Source organism: Notolepis coatsorum (genome assembly GCF_963971535.1).
Source record: "Notolepis coatsorum genome assembly, chromosome: 11".
Classification (NCBI taxonomy): Eukaryota; Metazoa; Chordata; class Actinopteri; order Aulopiformes; family Paralepididae; genus Notolepis; species Notolepis coatsorum.
The window spans coordinates 60,092,912-60,115,521 of NC_140175.1; the positions used below are offsets into that span (position 1 = coordinate 60,092,912).

At 44.0% G+C, this 22,610-nt stretch overlaps 1 protein-coding gene across 1 annotated transcript in view; it reads left to right on the forward strand.

Annotated features, from left to right (window-relative positions):
• The window catches only part of prodha (proline dehydrogenase (oxidase) 1a), a 94,240-nt gene extending 88,838 nt beyond the window's left edge, over nt 1-5,402 (forward strand). The window contains exon 14 of the mRNA XM_084324057.1: nt 955-5,402. Within this exon, the coding sequence (XP_084180183.1) occupies nt 955-1,145 (191 nt within the window). The 3' untranslated portion in view covers nt 1,146-5,402. The remainder of the gene's footprint in view (nt 1-954) is intronic.
• Nucleotides 5,403-22,610: the final 17,208 nt, after the last annotated feature.

Below are 22,610 nucleotides of genomic sequence, written 5' to 3' on the forward strand. Positions count from 1 at the left end.
GCACATTCACTCTCTTTCTCTCTCTCACTCACTCACAACCAACACGTGAACACAAACACATCTCAGCTGTGCAAGAGAAGAAGCCTAATTTGGGTGTAAGAGCTCACAAATATTTTATGGCCTCACAAAGTCAGAGCCCCATTCATTGTCTATGGAGCAGCCGATAGGAAATACATCTGGAAAAGTATCATTTCAATTTGCATTTTAAATCATCCTGACAGTGGATGCTATTTATGATAAACTAGGACTGTCCCCGAAGCCTGTTTTTGGGCTTCGAACTTCGTCAGGGTTTTTCGAACGGACGTTCGAACCTACATTTTTAATAATAATTAAAAAAAAATGTCTAATAAAAATAAAGTTTTATTTTTGATTTAATTTTTTTAAATAAATATCCTCAAACTAAATCCTCAATTTGAATAAAGTCATTAATCTGATTAAATGAGGCTTTATTTTTTATTAAATCAACTTTCTTTAATGAATATATCAGTTTTAATACTATAATATTAGTGTAGCCTAATCTTTATCTGCAACTGTGAAGAAAAACCCCATTGGTTTAAACAGAATGAATAGACACATACAAAAAATATATATATATATATATATATATAAAATTCAAAAAATAAATTCAATTTTTTTTTTTTTTTCGTTGATTTATAATTCGAATGCCAACGTAACGAACGAAGATCCTAACGTTCGGACTCAGCCCTATAAACTACAGATATACTGTGTCTGTATTTCTTTTAGATATCCATTCCCAGTAACAGTACCAATACCAACTTTAATTTTTATTCTACATATTTGTAACTTGCCATGTTTTTCTTTATGTAACTAGCCCTATACATTCTAACACACTGTATCCCTCTCGTGTGTGTGTGTGTGTGTGTGTGTGTGTGTGTGTGTGTGTGTGTGTGTGTGTGTGTGTGTGTGTGTGTGTGTGTGTGTGTGTGAGAGCAGGTCAGGCTGGTTTCCCCGTCTACAAATACGTTCCCTACGGCCCTGTGAACGAGGTCATCCCCTACCTGTCCCGTCGCGCCCAGGAGAACCGCGGCCTCATGAAGGGTTCCCAGAGAGAGCGCCACCTGCTGTGGAAGGAGCTGAGGCGCAGGGTGCTCAACGGACAGCTCTTCTACAAGCCTGCCTTCTGAGCTAGCCCCCCCCCCCCCCCACACACACACACACAGACAGAGTACGTCTACATGCACATGATAGTTCACATAAAGGGCCTCATTTATCAATATTTACCTGTAATAGGTTGTTGAAAATTGATAAACCACTGTTAATTTAAAACAAGGGCTGTCATTTTATCGCGTTAATTAGATTAAATAATTACACAGCAAATTATCGCGTTATGAAAATGAACGCAATATTAATAAAAGAAAATGTATGTGCCTAATCAATGTGTGTAATTTAACTCATTCAGCGCCAGTCACGATGATAGTCGGGTTAACTCGCCATCGCTTGAGCGCCAATCACGAGTATAGTTGGGTTTTAATCGTTATTTCTTTTATTAGCGATATCCATTCATTTTCATCCATCCAGCCTGATGTTATCGTTGGGAATGGGTCTGAGCTCGCAAAAGGGCAAATACTGCCTACGCCTTCCAGCTGGTATTGCACTCCATTCGGAATGGTGTCGTTTCTTTTCTGGGACGATCCGAGCCGTGCGGGTGGGCGGGGTTTAAATACTCAGGCGAGGTAGGCCTCAACAACGATGGCATGGAACAGTAACCCCCCCCGCCCGTCTGTGTGTAACGGTCGGTAATGTGGTACGGACCTTTACGAGCAGTATTTGAAATGGCGATCAGATAATTGGATTATTTCTTTTGCATTACATCAGATACAAGGTAATAACAGTATATATAAATTTGATCGTTGATCTGATATTTATTTCTACCCCCATCGACGCTGTCTCTGTGTGTGTGTGGCTGTGTGCCGTTGGGTGCAGGGGGGGGGGGGGGGGGGCGCCGTGGTCCAGGGCTCTTTTCATTCTTGCACGAGGAAGGATAATAATGATGATCTAGCGTTGATTTCAGGAAGATTCGATAATCAGGTGAAAAATGACAACGTGTTTAGTGTATTCCACTAAAGGGCTATTATCGCGTCTTTTCCTGGAATTACTAAGAATCACCAAAACTATACTCATATTCAAAACGGTATAAAAACGGAAATGTACAGATGAAAAAACTATCCGTTTTGTACATGTTGACTGGAAGCAACTCACACATAATCGACGGGTGTATTAGACCCATAGCTATAATTTAAGATATATTTTAAGCACACGCAAATCTCGCAGTCCCCCCATTGATTAAAGCGGTGGCGTTCTAGCGCCCTTTAGCGCATTAAGCGATGGCGCAGAATGAGTTAATATATATATAATTTTTTTTAATCTCATTCATTCCATAAGAACGTAGAATAAACATTTATAGATTTTTTTTTTAAATGGTCCATTTGCATGTTCTTGGTATCTGATTCTAGGGACATCTATGGATCTCAGGGAATGCATTCCCAGTGTCAGAAATACTGTGTCTGTTACTAGGCTTGAGTAAATTGTAATGAACCAAATGAGAATATCAATTCAATTTTTTTTCTTTGACTGTGAATAACACCATGCTAAAATTGACCAGACCTGAAAAATCTAAGCAAATGAATAAAGGGAAGATGATTAAACAGAAGGTTTTGTAGATACAGTACTGAATTCTGCCATCCGGACACATGCAATTTGAAATATGATTATAGAATATCAGACCTAAAATGGTTATGCGATTAAATTGCGATTAATTAGATGAATTAATAAAAAAATAAAAATAGATGAATTAATTAGATAAAAAAATCGCCTGACAGCACTATTTAAAACACAAAAAGTATTTTTCCTCATTATAACCTATCATTTTATTTTAATTGGAAATTTGTTTGACAAGTGTATATTTAAAGAAAATAGCTCTCGTACATATTTTTTTGTATTTTGCTTGACAAATTCTGGCCCGATAGCTCACATACAGTATATCTTAAGGCAGGATGGGATATACCGGTTTAAAATGGGTCAAATGTGATGTTTAAAACAAACAAACAAAATACTTGAGTGAATATTGAATGTATTGGATGTTGATGTGCATGAAAACGTACTCACTGTCTACGGATGCACTGCTACTGATACTGAGATGGAATTCTGAGTAGATACCAGCCTAAAATAGACCCCTGCCTCTGGAACCTGTACCCCTGCTGACCTGGGATCAAATCCCACCAGAAACGTCCCCCCTGTGTCTCTAGAACCACATGTACCCCTGCTGACCTGGGATCAGAACCGTATTTACCAAAACTATATTTTTCAAATATACTTGGGCCCAAACTGCTCCCTAGCAACATAATTCCAGTGAAACCATCTATAGACTGGCTAAAAAATCAGTCAAAGCTCAGTACTCTGTAGCAGTATGTGCAGTACAAACCAATATATGTGTAATGCTACTCACAGCATTGTCGCTCTAAACTTTCCACTGGTTTTACCGGCCAAGTACACACACTGTCCCGGCACACACACACTGTCCCGACACACACACTGTCCCGGCACACACACACTGTCCCGACACACGCTGTCCCGGCACACACACTGTCCCGACACACACTGTCCCGGCACACACACACTGTCCCGACACACACACTGTCCCAGTACACACACTGTCCCGGCACACACACTGTCCCGACATACACACTGTCGTTGAAGAAACGTTGAAGGCTCTTATTTCCATTATACCTCTCTAACACTTTCCAAAAGATGACCCTGCCAAGGAACCTGCTTGGACTGTATTTATTGTATTATTTTGACGGTTTATAAAGGATTTTATTGTATTTTCTGTGAAGAATAAAGTCCTGCAAATAAGTAGCTGCTTACTTAAGCCAAAGCAAGAGACAAGATATGTTGAAATAACATAGGTTAAATCACTCTCAAAATCAAAAGGAGAACATTTATAATGAGGGTAACATGTTGATACTTCCTGATGATTATTATTATTAATAATAATGATATCGAGGGCGGTTAGGTGGCCGAGCGGAGATTGCGTTCGTCACCAGCCCCGGAGCTGAGCTGGATTTGCCTGTTCGAATCCAGCTCACAGCTCCAGGGTTGTCACCAGCTTGGCTGGCCGTCTGCACTGATACAATTGGCTGTATCAGAGGGTGGGAGAAGCTGGCGGGGTGGGTCCGGGTCGTTGTAAACAGCGACTCCTACAGTTCGGTCGGGGCGCCTGCTAAGCGCGGATTGGACGTGAGGGGGATAGTGTGGTCCTCCCACACGCTACGCCCTCTCAATGAGAATCCGCGCTGCCAGGTGAAAAGAAGCGGTGATTGGCTGGACGTGTGTCGGAGGAAGCACGTGGTAGCCTCCACTCTCCCAGATGATCTGACTGTGGGGGGTAAGTGCGCAGCGACCAGGAAGGGACTGGGAATTGGCATACGACTAACATTGGGATGGGAGAAAAATCGGAGGAAAATGGAGGGGGAAAAAGACCAATAAAAAAATAATAATAATAATGATATCGATGTATTCATATTTACAATAATAGCGACTTATTATCGACCTTTACATTTTTTAACCCTTTGTTATTTATGTGTATAGGAGCTAATTCAACAATTAATTAATTTGTCAATTGCTTTTAAAGGTAGAATCAGTAAAGCCATCAAACAGTGACCTCGAGGCATAAGAGCCCCACTCGATTTCTTACATTTATTTTTACAGTTTTGGTCTTTTGTATAGGTTGGAGTTTAGTATCTTATTATAGTGTGAATTTCTCCAGACCTCTCTTGGCAGAGCCTGATGTGTGGCCAGCAGTAGCAACCCCTCCCCCATATCCCTTCTCAACTTCAACCCACACATCAGATCAAAACAAAACATGTAAACAAAATGCAGTACCAAGAAGGGCTGTTTTGCCTAGAGGTTGCTGTTTGACGGCATTACATATTCTACCTTTTTTAAATATTGTTCTTTTAATTGTTGCTGACTGTTTAAAATGTTTTAGATTGGTCTTGTTGTACAGACCGGTGTGAGAGATGACCTATATTTGTGATCCTGTATTCAACTCCAAAATCTTCTACTCCTATACTGTACATTCATAACTATACTGAAATTGTTGCTTCTCAAAGCGAATGTAAATACTAAGATCTAGACCTTTAAGTCATTTGACTTGTGTGGTGATTTTTCATGAAAATGTATTGTGTTGTAAAATGAGTCAAATATTGATTATGTTGCAAATTGTATTTAGCTGCTGTGGCTATTTTAAATAAAAAAGTTTCAACAAAATTTTGTCAAGTCAAATGTATTTGTATAGTCCAAAATCAACAGGCTTCACAGATCAGCAAGTAACATCACAATAGATCCACAATAAAAACCACCATACAATCCACAATATTACAACCCCCCCAGACTTTCCCTAATGAAGATAAGGAACAACTGCCTGAAACCTAGCAATAGGGAGGGAAAAACTCAGATGGGCAATTCAAAGGGGATCCCCCATCAGAATGTCGGTGATATATGGGTGTTGCTACGGATGATAGAAGGATGGATAATAGAACATGCAAAAACTTGGTGTGTATATGTATAAGTGTTAAGACAAATAAAAATAATAGAAATAAGAGCAATAAAGCAGGAATACAAGCACTGGTATGATAGATGATGATGGCCCAAGGTCACTATCCCCAGGGGGCAGGATAACCACTCAGATCTAGTTGAAATAGAGCGAGCACTGTTTAACGCTGTAGGCCAAACTGAGGACGGCAGAGAGCAGATTCACCGTACCAGTGGTGCTCAGATCTAGTTTGATGTAGAACAGCCGCTGCAATCGACATTGGAGGTCACATCGAGGATGGCACAGGGTAGATCACACCACCTTGACGGGCCCAACGGGGGCAGGACCAGGGTGCATGTATATTTTCCCTAACGGACTTTCACTTCCGCGTTCGGGTTCCGCGATCTGATTGGCCACTGACGTTTCTCTCAGCGCCAATCGCATGACGCCTAGTTATGCCTCTAACAGCCTGCTAGCTGGCTAACGCCTAGTTCTATCACTGGTTAAGCTTGGCGACTTTTTCGAAGTTGGTTAAGGTTAGAGTTTGGAATCAGGGCTGGTGGTCTATCGCCCTGCTCTAAACCAAACTCTAACCATAACCAACTTCGAAAGAGTCGCCAAGCTTAACCAGTGATAGAACTAGGCGTCACGCGATTGATGCTGAGAGAAACGTCAGTGGCCAATCAGATCGCGGAACCCGAACGCGGAAGTGAAAGTCCGTTAGGGAAAATATACACGCGACCAGGGCTGGTTGTATATAGGCTGTGTACCTATCATCACACAGTCACTCGAGACATCCACTCACAGAGAGACAGACGGGGGTTAGAAGACAGACATCCTGACTATGTTCCCATCAGCTCTACCTTACTCTGGCACATAAATGTAACTAACCATACTAAACTAAGAGTCTGTCCCAGATCAGGGTAGGTCGAAGGAGAGAGAGAAAAGATGGGTCTTGAGCAAGGATTTAAAAACTTCGACAGAGCAGGCGTCTCTTAGGACGGCGGGTAATTTATTCCACATGTAGGGAGCTCTGATTTGGGAGGCCAACGACTAGCATCTTGGTTTTATCTGCGTTAAGGAGCATTTGTGACATCCAGTTTTTAATGGCAAACAGGCAAGCCGCAAGATTTTGCAGTTGGGAGGAATCATTCGGCTTAATAGGCACATTTACACATTTACAAAAATCCTCCTCCGGATTCCTGAACGTGTGAAACGGTCTCCATAACTGGCCAAAATCTTCACAGCTGGGTTCCCATGAATGAAAAACATCACTCATTCTTAACTCATTCACTGCCAGCTATTATCCTATCCTGTTCTAGCTAGGCCACGCTTTAAAAGATAGGAGTGTGTCACCTTAAGGTGTCAACAAAGACTGCAGATTGTATTCCTATGAGAAGAGGGTTCCTATGTGTCTGAGCGATCAACTTGTGTTTGCGTGCATGTACAGTATGTGTGTGTGTATCCATATGTGTGTGTGGGTTTGTGTCTGCATGCATGTGCGTGCATATGTGTGTGTGTGTCTGCACATCTCTTTGAGTACATTGTTGTGCAATAGATAGTTTAAAAAAAAGTTGTCTTACGTAAGTCATTATCTGGAACCAATTACAGTGTGTACAGTGCACAGTGGGTCTCGTGTTTCAGTACACGGGCTGACGCCAGCAGGATGCCACCCTCTTCCACCAATCACATGTCTGGGCTTCAGCTCAGACCCGTGCTAACCACATGGGTTGGTATTCATATTCAACATGTTATTTTCTTCTTAATAAGTATATTAGTATTATATCAGTACATAATTATATTCATACACAGAAAACTGACTGATTTCTGCTCTTTGACAGAAGAGATAGATAGATAGATAGATAGATAGATAGATAGATAGATAGATAGATAGATAGATAGATAGATAGATAGATAGATAGATAGATAGATAGATAGATAGATAGATAGATAGATAGATAGATAGATAGATAGACAGACAGACAGACAGACAGACAGACAGACAGACAGACAGACAGACAGACAGACAGACAGACAGACAGACAGACAGACAGACAGACAGACAGACAGACAGACAGACAGACAGACAGACAGACAGACAGACAGACAGACAGACAAACAGACAGACATGCATGCACAGTATAGACAGATCATTCAGAATAATATGAATGCATTTGTATTTCACAAAACATCCTATTTTCATCTAATTTATATTTGTCTGAAACCACTTAAACCACTATAATATACTGTATCATAGTATGGATTGATTTATAAAAAAATGGTGGGTTAAAATGAACTGTACTATTAAGGGGGATACACTTGAGTTGAGGTGGGTTTTACCCTCCACTACCCCCCTGGCTCTGCAGCCTCTGGCGCCACCTTGAGGACAATCTCACACACCACCTACACTAATCCCAACCTCATTGGAGGAAGTATCACACATAATGCTTAACTTCAGTACATTGATTGATTGATTGATTGATTGATTGATTGATTTTATTTAAGTGGCATGCACCTTCTTTGGTGCTCAGCCCATATAGATTTACAACACTATGACACTATGATCAAACATGAATCAAATACATCATATCTCTGTATACATATACACAATACTAGTAGAGTTTTCAAGTTTCTTTAATAGTTGTCATACAGAAGTACAGAATACTTTCATACAAAATGCTTCTTACTGTTACGCTCCAGAGACTGTGCTAGACAAGATAGTATCAAATAACATAGTATAGCATGTAATTTAGAAGTAGAAAATGAGGTCACAGTGTTCAGTATAGACATATGTACAATGTTCGATGCAGAATAGACGTAAGTTACCATATAATATACAATACTATGCAGTGTACTAATGTACAGTACTATATAGTGCAAAGCAGAAATGGGATGAGGTACAATTTAGGTACAATTTACAGTAAGGTGTACGAGTTGTAGTGCAATCCTTCATCAATAAATATAAAGTGTGGGGAGTGGGTGCTACAGTGTGTTTGTTTAAAGTGAGTGTGTGCTATAAAGTGTGTGGAGTGGGTGCTACAGTGTGTTTGTTTAAAGTGAGTGTGTGCGTGTGGATGTGTGTGCTATGTGCGTTTGATGGTTGTTGTTGTGTAGTGTTCATTGTTCGTTTAGCAGCCTGATGGCCTGGGGATAGAAGCTTCTTCTGAGTCTTTCTGTGCTCGCCTTGAGACTCCGGTATCGCTTGCCTGACGGCAGCAGTTCAAAGAGGCAGTTGTTCGGGTGACTGGAGTCTAGATATGCATCATATCTGTATACATATACACATGACTATATATGCTTCATATATCTGTATGTATACACACATATGTATCATACATCTGTATACATACACACATATATGCATCATATATCTGTATACATACAGTACACACATTACTATATATATGCCTTATATATCTGTATACATGCACACAATATACACATTACACCCCTTACAAAACATTACATTGTAAATATTAATTCAGGAGATAATCCAAACAACTCCAGACATATTGAGTCAATATGTAAATAAGAGGTAGAAATACTTGCTGGTGGATTAATTTGACTTATTTTTTTATTTCAGTGTTGTGCACCAGGGTGCCACGCCCACCTGGGCTTACAAGACACTACAATGAATGACAATGGTATACAGCATAAAGAAACATATCATTACATACATGCTCTTCTCCCAAGCTCACTTTAATACACAAACACATAGTTCAAGTATGTTTTAACTAACTATCTGTCTGTCTATCTGTCTGTCTGTCTGTCTGTCTGTCTGTCTGTCTGTCTGTCTGTCTGTCTGTCTGTCTGTCTGTCTGTCTGTCTGTCTGTCTGTCTGTCTGTCTGTCTGTCTGTCTGTCTGTCTGTCTGTCTGTCCGTCTGTCTGTGTGTGTGGGGATGTGTGTGTGCATCCCTGTTTGAGTAGATGACGTGCAGTGTTGTGCAATAGGTAGTTTAAAAAGAGGACATAATTCACAGTAGATCTCACTGGCTGATGTTATTGTTTCTATGTGTTCATATAGGATAATATATCGACACAAATGTAATAATTTGATGTCTTATTACTGGATCTTGTAAATAATCAGTAACATCATGCTTTTCCAGTGTTTTACCTACTCTACACCACTGCATAATAATTAGGCATTTTCTTTCAAAAGTGGTTTACCAACGATTCCAGGCAGCCATGTTGGAAGACAGAGAACGACATTCTGTTAAACATTTTGTGCAAGGCCTCAATTAGTCAAGCAACACTTAGTCTGAACTATCCAGTAGGGGGCAGCAGAGAGTTACACAGTTCCTATTGCATAAGCCGAATATGAAGCGAAACCCAATCAACACGCATTAGGAAAAAAGGTCTTCTTGGCGGAGACAGGATTGATTGATTGATTGAATTGATTGATTGATTGATTGATTGATTGATTGAAAAGTTTATTAACAGATTGCAGAATGGGTACAGTACAGTACATGTCGTCAGCTTGTGACTGCAACTTGTTCCTGTTTGCGGACGACTCAGCCCTGCTGGTCTCTGACAAGAACAAGTTACAGGTTGAAAAAACCCTCAGCTCGGAACTAGGCAGAATCTGCATATGGCTCGCTGATAACAAACTATCATTACACATGGGCAAAACAGAGTCCATTCTCTTCGGTTCAAATAACAAACTCAGCAAGACCGACGGCTTCTCAGTTACAGTGGGTGACAATATTGTCACAAGGAAAGATGAAATTACCTACCTGGGTTCCATCCTAGAGGCTAATCTCTCCTGTGACAAAATGGCATCCAATGTAATAAAAAAAGTCAACCAACGAACTCGATTCTTGTACCGGATCTCCTCTCTGGTAAACAAGAACACCCTGAAGACTCTGGCAGGAGCACTCATTCAGGGGTACTACGACTATGTGTAGCAGGGTGGATTATCCCTGCTTCGTGGGAACGGTTGCTGGCAGTCAGGAGGTAGCTGGACACAGCAGAACTCTGTCTGGCTGCACCCTCGTCTTTGGGCCTGGGGCGTCGACTGGAGGCTGGTAGTGTGAGTGGATGGGGCCCGGGATTTACCAACCTGGTCTGGTACTCTGGTCTTCCTTCCCTGTCGCAGGGCGGTCAGCAGTACTCCCCAACACGCTCCCACTCCTCCCAGTCGCTCCTTAGACCCTCCCACACCTCGTGACTGAATTGTAATCAAATACTCTGAGTTCCCCCCGCAAGCAGTACCCTCCCTCAATGACCCTAGAAACCTCACAATGAAAAGGGGAGAGTTGGGTAGGAAGGGGTTAACCATATATATACGTTACCCACACCAAAAGAGTTAATGCAGGGCACAGGAATGGACACGCACACAGAACCCCATTCAAGTCTTTATGTTAATTGTACTGTTCAGTTACAATTATTTAATACTAGTGGCCAATTGGGCTGAAGTCCTACTATAGCCCCTGCTGTTCAACTCAATACCTCATAAACACGTATATTATGCACCCACCTCTGGGTTACTATCAGGGATAATATACTTCACTGTGTTTGACTCATCACCCACGTCTGGGTCTTCACCCTGTATAATACCTCAACAGGCTTTAATTATACGGCCAGAATAATACCTCAAAAGGCTTTAATTATAATGCACCAGGTCTGTAACTTCCCCCCCAGGGAAGGGTTAATTGAATGGGAAAATATTAATACACACACATTGTATCACGCTCAAAGAAAAGGAAATAAAACCAAAGTGTGGGCCCACAATTACCAAAACAAAAGCCCTATGCTAATGCCGGCATGTAATGTAATGTTTGGGGTCTGCAGTTAGCAACGTTAACTTCACCCGCAGGCCGCTCCACACTGTGTAAGGTGCAATAGATCCTGGGCGCCGAAGCCCTAATGTTTACTCTACCAAAATGGCGGCCGCGCCGCTCCACCACCGTCCTGGTGGCAAGATGGCGTCGAACACTCGCGCCGCAGGTGCTAGCAGGCGGAGCTATAGCAGAGAGGCAGTGCTGGCTGAGCTGGTGCTGGGCGACCTCTGCTGGTGGTAAAGAACTCCCCGTGTCCTGCAGGCAGCCTGGAGCAGGTGTGCTGCTGCTCTCCGGTGCAGACAGCTGTTGACGCCCGGGCAGACTGCTTGGATGTCCCGTACGTCTCTGGCACGCAGACTATACCGTCACTGTAACTAGGTATAACACGAGCAATGCTACTGTGATCCTTAGCCGCACGCTACCTATACCGCTCACTGTAACTAGGTATAACTCGACTCTTGGTGCCTGACTCTGCACTTAATGTTCATAATATCATAACACTGGTACTGCTAGGATATCGTATCCACTAGCCAGTACTTCCTATCACCCGTCACTGTTCCACGGGGCACTCCGGCATAACGTCAGCAACGGGGCTATCCCGAGCCCCCCCGTTAGACGTGACTTCTCGTTGTCAAGTTCACTGCCGAAGAGAACGACTTCCGCTCGCCTCCTCCCTTTATCATCTCTCAGCTCTCTCCGCCACTCTCTGCCTGCTACTGCCCCCTGCTGGTCCCGCCTGCCAGTCACAAGGGGAGACGCACTGTAAAATATGAATCAATACTGTCATTTATGATCCGTATTCACATGCTCTTTGGCCGGGGACGTTTGTGTCATTGTTCGTGTGAATCAATGACACTAGTTAGAATGTCTTTGTGTACAAAAAGGGATATAAACACAGTCAGCAGTTCTGAATAATATACCATATTTTCCAGACTGCTACATATGCTTGCACCTCATGGTACCAAAGCACCTCAAAGGCGCTAAAAACAAAATTACAAACATCTCAAAACAAACTGGTCAGACTACTGCTTGACCTTACTCCTAGAACCCACCTCACCCCTGCCCACTTTGACAACCTAGGATGGCTTAGAGTAGACGACAGAGTACAACAACTACAAGATACACTACACGACCAAGGTACCCATGTACATGTCAAAATACTTCCCAAAGGTCAGTGAATACCACGATCACAACACCAGAGGGAGCTCCACAAATCATGTTAAACCCAGATTCGGCTCAAATAAGGGACTAAACACGTTTTCGCAATTATGCCACATCAATGTGGAACGCCCTACCCAAAGCTGTAAAGGAATGTGGATCACTACCCACTTTCAAAACCTCTCTCAAGGGACACCTACGGGAGACTGCAATTCAACACTGGCCCCTGTAAATATCCTAACCCAACCCCCTCCAATGTACAGTCATTTACCTAGTATGGTTTTGTCAATAGTTCAATGTACAATTGTGTTTGTTTGTACAGTGTCTCCTCCCCCCCCCCCCTCAATGTACAGTGTTACTTGTTTATACAGTGTGCCCCCCGCCCCCCCCCCCCCCCCCCCCAACCACCTCCAATGTAAATGACCCAGTATGGTTGTCAATATCCCAATGTACCCAACCCCCCCCCACCCAACCTCCTCCAATGTACAGTTTCTACGTCAAATGTATATACTCCCTTTTCTTGACTCCTTCTGTATCACAAACAGTACTGTATTTGCAAATCTGGTATGTCATAAATGTATAGATGTAGCAGTACTGACTATCTGTATGTCATGTATGTCATATATGTCTATATGAATTGAAAATGGGGGACCCTGATGGAAACAAGACAAACGTCTTTCTCAGGTCTGCATCCCCTTAACAATTGTATGTATTGAGCCGTACTGTATTGTACCCATTCTGCAATCTGTTAAATAAAGTTTTCATTCATTCATTAATTCACAGCTCAATACATACAATTGTTAAGAGGATGCAGACCTGAGAAAGTATTTCGTCTTGTTTCCATCAGGGTCCCCCATTTTCAATTCATCATATGACACACACGACATACAGATAGACAGTACTGCTACATCTATACATTTATGACTTACCAGATTTGCAAATACAGTGCTGTTTGTGATACTAAAAAAATCCAGAAAAAGAGTGTATATACATTTGACATAGAAACTGTGCATTGGAGGAGGTTGGGTAGGTGGGGGTGGGGCTGTACATTGGAGGTGGGGGGGGTTGGGTAGGGGGGACACACTGTACATTGGAATACTGACATACATTTGACATAGAAACTGTACATTGGAGGTGGGGGGGGGGGGGGGGGGGGGGGGGGTTCGGTAGGGGGGGGGGCACTGTACATTGGAATACTGACAAAGCCATGTTTGGTCTTTATTGTACTGGGTTAGGACATTTGTAGGGGCCAGTTTCGAATTGCAGTCTCCCGTAGGTGTTCTTTGAGAGTGTTTTTGAAGGTGGGTAGTGATTCACATTCCTTTACAGCTTTGGGTAGGGCGTTCCACATTGATGTGGCATAATTGCGAAACGTGTTTAGTCCCTTGTTTGAGCCGAATCTGGGTTTTACATGCATGATTTGTGGAGCTCCCTCTGGTGTTGTGATCGTGGTATTCACTGACCTTTGGGAAGTATTTTGACATGTACATGGGTACCTTGGTCGTGTAGTGTATCTTGTAGACCAGGCCCATTGCAAGTTGCTGTACTCTGTCGTCTACTCTAAGCCATCCTACTGTAGGTGATCTGAAAGTGCTCCACGCTCTGGAGTTTATTGTCTGACAACGCAGGGAATCCTTTAGCCTTTCTGACAACAACAAACAGCCAGCTCTCTGCTTGGCAAACACAGCCAAGCAGCAGATGGCACACAGGCAACATACACACACACTCATTATACCACTGCGACAGTATACAGAATGTTCAACTCCATCCAAGATTTGTTTGAACGGCTGTGTTTTGGTGAGAGGCGATGTACCCACAGTCGGTCATCATCACTCACATCTGCATGGTTACATGATAAAGAGGCTGCTTGCTAGCAGGGGTCAGGGTGATGTTTCTCTGTCTGTTCTATGCATATGAGTCTGTCCCAGTGGAGGCTGCTGACCAAATTTTTAGGTGAAGCACAAATTATTATATTATATTATTATTAATTATATTTTTAAAACATCCCCCACTGTGTGTCAGTGGTCAGTGGACACAGATGAAAACATATTAACATTAGGTGACAGCGGACCTCACCAGATGAAAACATATTAGGTGACAGGGCACCTGACCAGATGAAATCATATTAGGTGACAGCGCACCTGACCAGATGAAATCATATTAGGTGACAGCGCACCTGACCAGATCAAAACATATTAGGTGACAGCGCACCTGATCAGATCAAAACATATTAGGTGACAGCGCACCTGACCAGATCAAAACATATTAGGTGAAGGTGACAAGGAAGCCACAGACTCATACCCCCCCGACACTCAACTAACCGCCTCGGACAGTCCTTCATACCAGTGGCCATCAGGCTACACAACAGTGGGCAGGGACTGCTGCCAGACATCGACCTAGAACTAATAGGAACCCAAGTAGGACAATAACACTACCTTATGCATACTGCACCCAGGGGCGTAGCTGGGGGGGGGGTAGCTTAGGATGATTCCAAGGGCCCAGCACTGGGGGGGGGGCCCCACATTTTTTTTTATTTTTTTTTTTTACTAGACATCACTCAGGTGTATTATTGATGCTCTCATTGATACTATGTTTGTTTCTGAAGTGTGTGTGTGTGTGTGAGATATATATAGAGAGAGGGGGAGCTTTGGTAGACTATTGCATTGGTCCATTCATTGAAGATGAACGCGATGCGACATCCTTTACTAGGCTCACCCACCAACAGTGCAGGTGCTGAACTGCTGATCCGAATGTATAGGTAAAAACCATATTATGCGTTTTCATCAATAAAAAAATGACAACAACAAAAAATCCGCTCGCGCGGTTACGCTCGCTCGCATTCACTGGGGGCCTACAAATACATTCTTTCATGGGGCCCAGAATCTGGAGCTACACCCCTGACTGCACCTTATGTGGATACTGTGATACTGTGAATAATGAATAATGTATATTTCAGTTAGTTAGATAGTAAATTATAACACTACCTTATGCATACTACACCTTATGTGACACTGTAAAAATATATTTCAGTTAGTTAGATAGTAAATTATATTGACCTATTTGTTTACACTGCTTGTGTTGTTTTCACTACCTGTACCCCCCCCCCTTCCCCCATGCTGCTATGATGCCTGAATTTCCCCAAGGGGATCAATAAAGGAATATCTTACCTTATCTTAAAAGGAAAGATGAAATTACCTACCTGGGTTCCATCCTATAGAGGCAAATCTTTCCTGTGACAAAATGGGATCCAATGTAATAAAACTGAAATAAAAAAAAAAAAATGTAACAGATTCCTGTACCGGATCTCCTCTCTGGTAAACAAGAATACCTTGAAGACTCTAACAGGAGCACTCATTCAAGGGTACTACGACTATGCTTGCACCTCATGGTACCAAAGCACCTCAAAGGCACTAAAAACAAGATTACAAACATCACAAAACAAACTGGTCAGACTACTGCTTGACCTTACTCCTAAAACCCACCTCACCCCTGCCCACTTTGACAACCTAGGATGGCTTAGAGTAGACAACAGAGTACAGCAACTTGCAATGGGCCTGGTCTACAAGATACACTACACCACTAAGATACCCATGTGCATGTCGAAATACTTCCCAAAGGTCAGTGAATACCACGACCACAAGACCAGAGGGAGTTCCACAAATCATGTTCAACCCAGATAAAATAATTTAAAAAGTTTAAAAAAAACGTAATAAATTTAATAAAAGAAAAATCGTCATAACTTAGAAATGAGATTGCATAGGTCTATGAATCGATATCGTGATTCTGTTTAGATTAATTGCCCAGCCCTACAGTGTGTACAGTAAGTTAGCTTGGTGATCATCATTGTGATGTAGGCTTAGCTGGCTAGCTACTGTTAGCATACAAGCTTTTACAAACACTGTAGCCTACTTACTTTTTCATCCACAACTTTTTTTCTGATCCAGATGCATAAGTCCACTTCTTCATGTTGCTCAGTTGCTGGTTTATACTTCAGTCCTAATGTTGGCGCAAAGTTTAATTTAGCCTGTGTTGTTATAGCTGTACAGCTTACTAAACTACTAGCTTGCTATGTTTCACACAGTCAAAACGGGTCCAGCTGCAGGTTCGGAGGTTAGGTTTAGCTCGGGCCAATCTCAAGTTTCTCAAGTTTCTTTATTAGTTGTCATACAGAAGTACAGAATACTTTTATACAAAAGAAACTTGAGAAACTTGAGATTGGCCCGAGCTAAACCTAACCTCTGAACCTGCAGCTGGACCCGTTTTGACTGTGCGATGCAGCAATCTCTGATTGGATTTTCAAGGCTGCCAATCATTCATCCTCCGTGTATTATTGGATTGTCAAGGATGTCAATCATTCAATCCCCATTCAATGGCAAGAGTTTAACTGCACAGACCGTGCTTAGATGAAGTTAATAGCCTATTTTGATTGGCTATTATTTATTATTTATTTAAATTGGGTCAACCTGTGCAGATATTCTGCACGAATATTACTGCAGCCATTACTGCAGTGCAGGCCTGCTCAGAGCTGTCAATTTTGGCCATTTTTGAAGAAGAAAAAATGCACTGGCATTTTTTTACAGAGGAAAACATTTCTAATTTTTTTTTAAATAATAATAAAAAAAAATATATATATATATATATATATATATATATATATATGTAAATTAATAATAATTATGAATTATGAGTGAATTTGTGTTTCACGTGTGAAACCTCCAGATTCCTTGTATTTATTTTGCGCATAATCTCACACACATCCCAAAACTCTAAACAGTTTTGCACACATTCATTTATTGAAGTAAATTTGTTTGAATATGGCCACCAGTGATGTCATGTTTGACATGTACATGTCAAAATACTTCCCAAAGGTCAGTGAATACCACGATCACAACACCAGAGGGAGCTCCACAAATCATGTTAAACCCAGATTCTGCTCAAACAAGGGACTAAACACGTTTCGCAATTATGCCACGTCAATGTGGAACGCCCTACCCAAAGCTGTAAAGGAATGTGAATCACTACCCACTTTCAAAACCACTCTCAAAGAACACCTACGGGGGACTGCAATTAGAAACTGGCCACTGTAAATGTATAACCCAACCCCCTCCAATGTACTGTAAATGACCAAGTATGGATTTGTCAATATTCCAATGTACAGTTTTGCTTGTACAGTTGTACAGATGTTGGGCTCGCTGCTGGTTGCTCCCCTGTCTTTACACAGAGACCACATGGGACGTGCCAGCCGAGAACCAGGGGCGGGGCTAGGGGGTGGCTACTTGGGCTCAAGCCCCGAATGTTTTCTGAAAAGCCCCGAATCTATTTAAATCTATTTTTATTTATTTTTTGACAATTCATCATTGTTACATGAAAATATGTTTGCACCAGATTTAGCAGAAGCTAATTTCCATCTGTGGTCTATCCAGCTGCTAACTGTATTTGAGTGAGTTAAGTCTTGGTGTTATGGTAGACTCAGCGACTACGTTATGGTTAACTGAGTTTTATAGTGAAAAGAGCAGCTTTATTGGTCAAGATTGAAGGCTCTATATTGCAGGAAATTGCACGTACAGGTTCATTAAATTCAAAAAGAAACTGCCGTGGAGGGGGTCGTGCCTGAACCCCTCCAAACCACCCCTTGCCTGCCCAAAAAAAATTAAAAAAAAACTGGCACCTATCTGGGCTAAGCCCCGAATCTCCTACAATCCTAAATCCGCCCCTGCCGAGAACGGGAAGCTAGACGAACGAGACGGGTGGACTGACCCTTGCTGGTGCTCTATATCCCGCGGATCAATACGCCTACCCATGGGACAAACCACAGATTAGGTGGCTGGCTTGAACACATATCATTGATGATTTTTATTCGACTACTTAGTCTAGTAATAGATTGTTATATTTTAATCCTAGTGACTTTTTGCCACTATACTGTTCCTCCCTCCAACCAGAACCTATAACCTATATATATGTATATGCTATAGCCTTTTGGAGTTTCCAACTAAGCTATAAAGTTTGTGGCTTAGTCGTTGCTTGGACGGCCACCTCACCACACATACACTACTAAAGTCACGTGACACCACTTTTAGATCTGGTGACAAGCAGGCCTACTATTCAGCCAGGGTTAACTTGAATAGGGGAATCAAGCCGGCCAAGCACAGCCACAAGCTAAGGCCATGTCCAGACTAAAACGATTTTGGTCGTTTTAGGCAAAGTATTTGATTGTTTGCATCGTTCTGCCACACGGAACTGCGTTCTGGCAGCCTGAAGATGATACTTTCTGATACCAGCTCCCAGAGTGCGCAATTCTGAAGATGCCCCCCATTGCGTCACCATCTTTACAAGCGATACGCGTCTTCTCCTGAACCGATGACGCTGTGATGCAATACACGATACTAACTAGAGATTAGCGTCACATAGCTGGCCTTTTTTTCTGAAAACCCAAGCACATATTGTTCCATAGCATACGCCTTCAGTTGATCATGACAAATCCTCTCTTACCTTGACGATTAAAAAGCCTCCATAATTTAGTAAATAAAGCTGTTAGCGAAATAGCTAACCAACTAAATACAATAGACAGTGGTATCCTGAGGTAACGTTATGACAACGTTTGCTAGTCGAAATGACTGGACACACACAGGGACAAGTTAAACATCAATCAATTAATTTATTCCAACAGGTAGTTTGAGCTGCATGTGAGCCGCGGTCTTTCTCTCCTCTCCTTTGGAAACTAATGGCGTTACGTTAGCTCGAAAAGCACAGAACCGGCCGACACAAGTTAAGCTGCTAGCAACAGACACTATAACACTTCCGGTCGGGGGTTTTCAAAATAAAAGAAACAGGAAAGACATTTATTTTGTAAATTTGTGGCATGCAGTTATATTATCGTATAGCTTACGCTCTGCTCGTAGTGGAACCCTATACCTTTCAATCTAATTCTGAATAACATTTCTTCACATGTACACACCCATCCGCCTGGCCACACCCACATCCGCTCCTCTACATAAGCGGGGACGTGGCCATACTAACAGCTCCTTCCATATTTTCACCACCGACAAGTGTCTGTATACACCACTTGAGTTTAGTGCCGAAATAGTTGTTGGAAAGGAGCTACGTGGACATTGTATCTTATTTTTCTCTCTCTCGCCAATTTACGAGAAAAGCTAAGACATAATGTTTGCACCTTCGGAGGGTTTGGACGCTCACAACGTCACCCTTCACCAGTGCTTCTCCATTGCTGCGTCCTCCGTGCGTCGTGGGGCATCTCTGGCTCCGCGGTCGTGACGGTCAGATATGACCCCACGGCGCCCGGTGGTGAGTTTGCCTCTCCGAGGGGCCGTTGAGCCTCCATCTCCTGTGAGATGGCCTGGTTCCGGCCCTGGTTCCCCTGCCAGTGGACAGTCGGCCGATAGGCCGACAGCTCCTCTGGTGGCAGGGGATTTGCGATGCAGACTCTTCGCCTCTGCTCGCTCTCATCGTAAGGCGGCGAGCAGCAGGGGCGAACGGCCGGGCTTTGATGTTGTGCTGGAGCCGGACAGGAGTTCTCTTGCCTCGTCTCCATTTCCGATGGAGACTGAGGATCATATGGAGGGGGCGAGAGCTCTCTTGTTCGAAGCCCCAGTGGAGACGTATCACTCTCCCCCTCGGGGAGTGGCAGGGAGTGTTGCGTCTCCTTGGGGTCCCTTGTTCTCCGGTGTTGGGTTAGAACCTCCGACCCTGAGACAAGATGCCCAGCTACCTGCCGCGTCGGATGGTGGCGCCCGTTGCAGCCTCCCGTACGTGAGGGAAGCAAGTGACGTGGAGGGAGGTACGCAAGGGGAGTTGCTTGCCTTGTTCCCCGAGCTCATGGCAGCCGCCGCAGCCGCTAATGGCGTGGCGTTGCCGCAGCTTCTGCCTGCACCTGTTCCTGATGACATGATAGGTCATCTCTGGCAACGTCGTCCTGTGAGAGAGATGGGCGTTGTCTGCCCATTCTTCCCATCAATGGAGGCCTACGTGAAACAGGGACAGGTAATCTCCCGCATTGTTGGCCTTACCCCCGCCTACGTGCCAGTCACGCGGGTGGCGGGTTTGGTCCAGGGGCTAAAGGACGGGGTGCCTCGGCTTGATAGCCCGATGGCATCCATATTTTGTCCCGAAATGGTGTGGGAGCCGTTGCGAAAGCCTGTTCCCCAAGGGAAATCGGCTAGGCAGATGGCTAATTGGAGTGACCAGGTGTACATCGGCGCGACTCAGAGCCTAGCTGCGACTTCCAACATCGCGCAGCTAGCGCGCTACATGTCGGGGATGATGGCGGGCGGGTCGGTATTGGATGACCATCAACAATATCTTCACGCCCAGGCGGCTGGAGCCATCCTGCACCTAACCCAGCTGCAGGCGGTAGCCGCGGGGAAGGAGCGCGCCCTGGCCACACTATCCCAGCGCCACCTTTGGCTGGAGCAGGCGCGGGTGCCGGAGCAGAAGAGGATTCCCCTGCTCACGGCCCCCCTCTCCGATGCTGGGCTATTCGGGTTGGACATGCAGCAGATGACGGCAGCCTGCAGAGAGATGGAGGAGGCGAAGAATGCCAGGAGTGGAGGGAGTGCCTCGTCCGCTGCAGCCAGCTGCCCCACGCCCGGAGATAACGGTAGGGGTCGACGTGACCAAGCTCCCCAGAACCGTTCCCTACTAGAGTGTTAGCCTACAGAAGTAATCACATATGTAGCTTGTACCGAGGTCTTTTGACCCTCTCTTTAAACGTCTGTGTTTTTTCTTTACTTGGTGAAGTATATAAACACGGGTGACGTGTTCGCACATGAGCCTAAAGCCTTGTATAAAAACCTGTTTTCGCAAACGAGTTTATTGTCTGTGGCTGGCGTGCAAATGGTTGAGCTTATCCTAGTGGATATACGCTTTTCATGTAGCATGCTAGGTGAACTGGTATCATCGCTGCTTATTTGCATTGTATCCGGGGTGTGGGGTCATAAGGGGGTGAACTGATAAACCCCTCCCCCCTTTTTACTGATTGGCCAGGGGGTTGGACCTCCTGTTCTTCGGTCTTCCTGTCACGCTGTTGGGTCAGCGCGTCACAGGGTGGGGAGAGGCGGGGGGAGTTCCCTGGTCCCACGCCATATTTGGGCAGGTGGGTCACGGAATTTCCCTGGCCATAGAATACGTCACTGGGCGCGTTTCTATTGGTCGTGAGGCTTCCGTGAGTTTTTTTCAGGCTCCATGTTGTGGACCGCTGTTATTGTCAAGATTGAGTTATGTGGTGCGTGGAAACTTTGTTTTCTGCTCTGCGCTCTATTGCATATGTGTTGAGCTTTTGGTCACATAGCTCAATGTTTACATATATCTTTTCAATTATTACTCACGTGGGAGGTCTCTCTGGGGGTTTCCTGTCCCCTCTCTTTATACAGAGCAGGGTTGACAGGGTTTCTTTCCCTCAGACATGTCATATGGGACCCATATCTGTGTCTTTTGGCCAGCTTCCTACCGCTCGTCCCAGGCGGCATGGAGGGAACGTTATCTGGGTTCTTGTTAGAATTACCATTGATGTGTTTTTGGGTCTCGACGTGTACATAGCGCTGGCCCTGGGTGCTTCAGTGTAGAACCATGCATGGGCTGGCGCGCCTTGGTTGCTCATTATAGAAACAGAGTTTTTTATAGAGCAACTGGGATGGAGATTTGATCTCTTCCGAGCGCCAGTGTACTAGGTTAGTCTCGACGAATTCTCGCTCATCTCTGGGGGGAGATGACGGAGTAGATTGAAACATTGGCGGAGGAGTCTCACGCCCATGGGGTGGGCCACCGGGCGTGGTGCGTTCATGTTCTGACTGTCTTGGTGGCGCCCTCTGTGATGTTTTAGATCGACACGCGCACCGGGCATCGCAGGGTTTGATGTTATGGAGGTGTGTTCGTGGTTACGTCACTACGAGTTATCCTTCGCTGTTGCTTGGTCCATATTGTGTTGTACCTTGCGCTGTGCTAAGGAGCCTGGTCCTTCTCCATTCTTTTTCGCCCCTCTCTTCCCCTGCTTGGCGGGGCTGGGAGGGGGCTGTCGAGGTGGTTCTATTGTACCCCTCTGGCATCCCTGTGTATGTCCCGGTCCGCCGGGCCCAGGTCCGGACTCGTTCTCGTCAACGTGTTG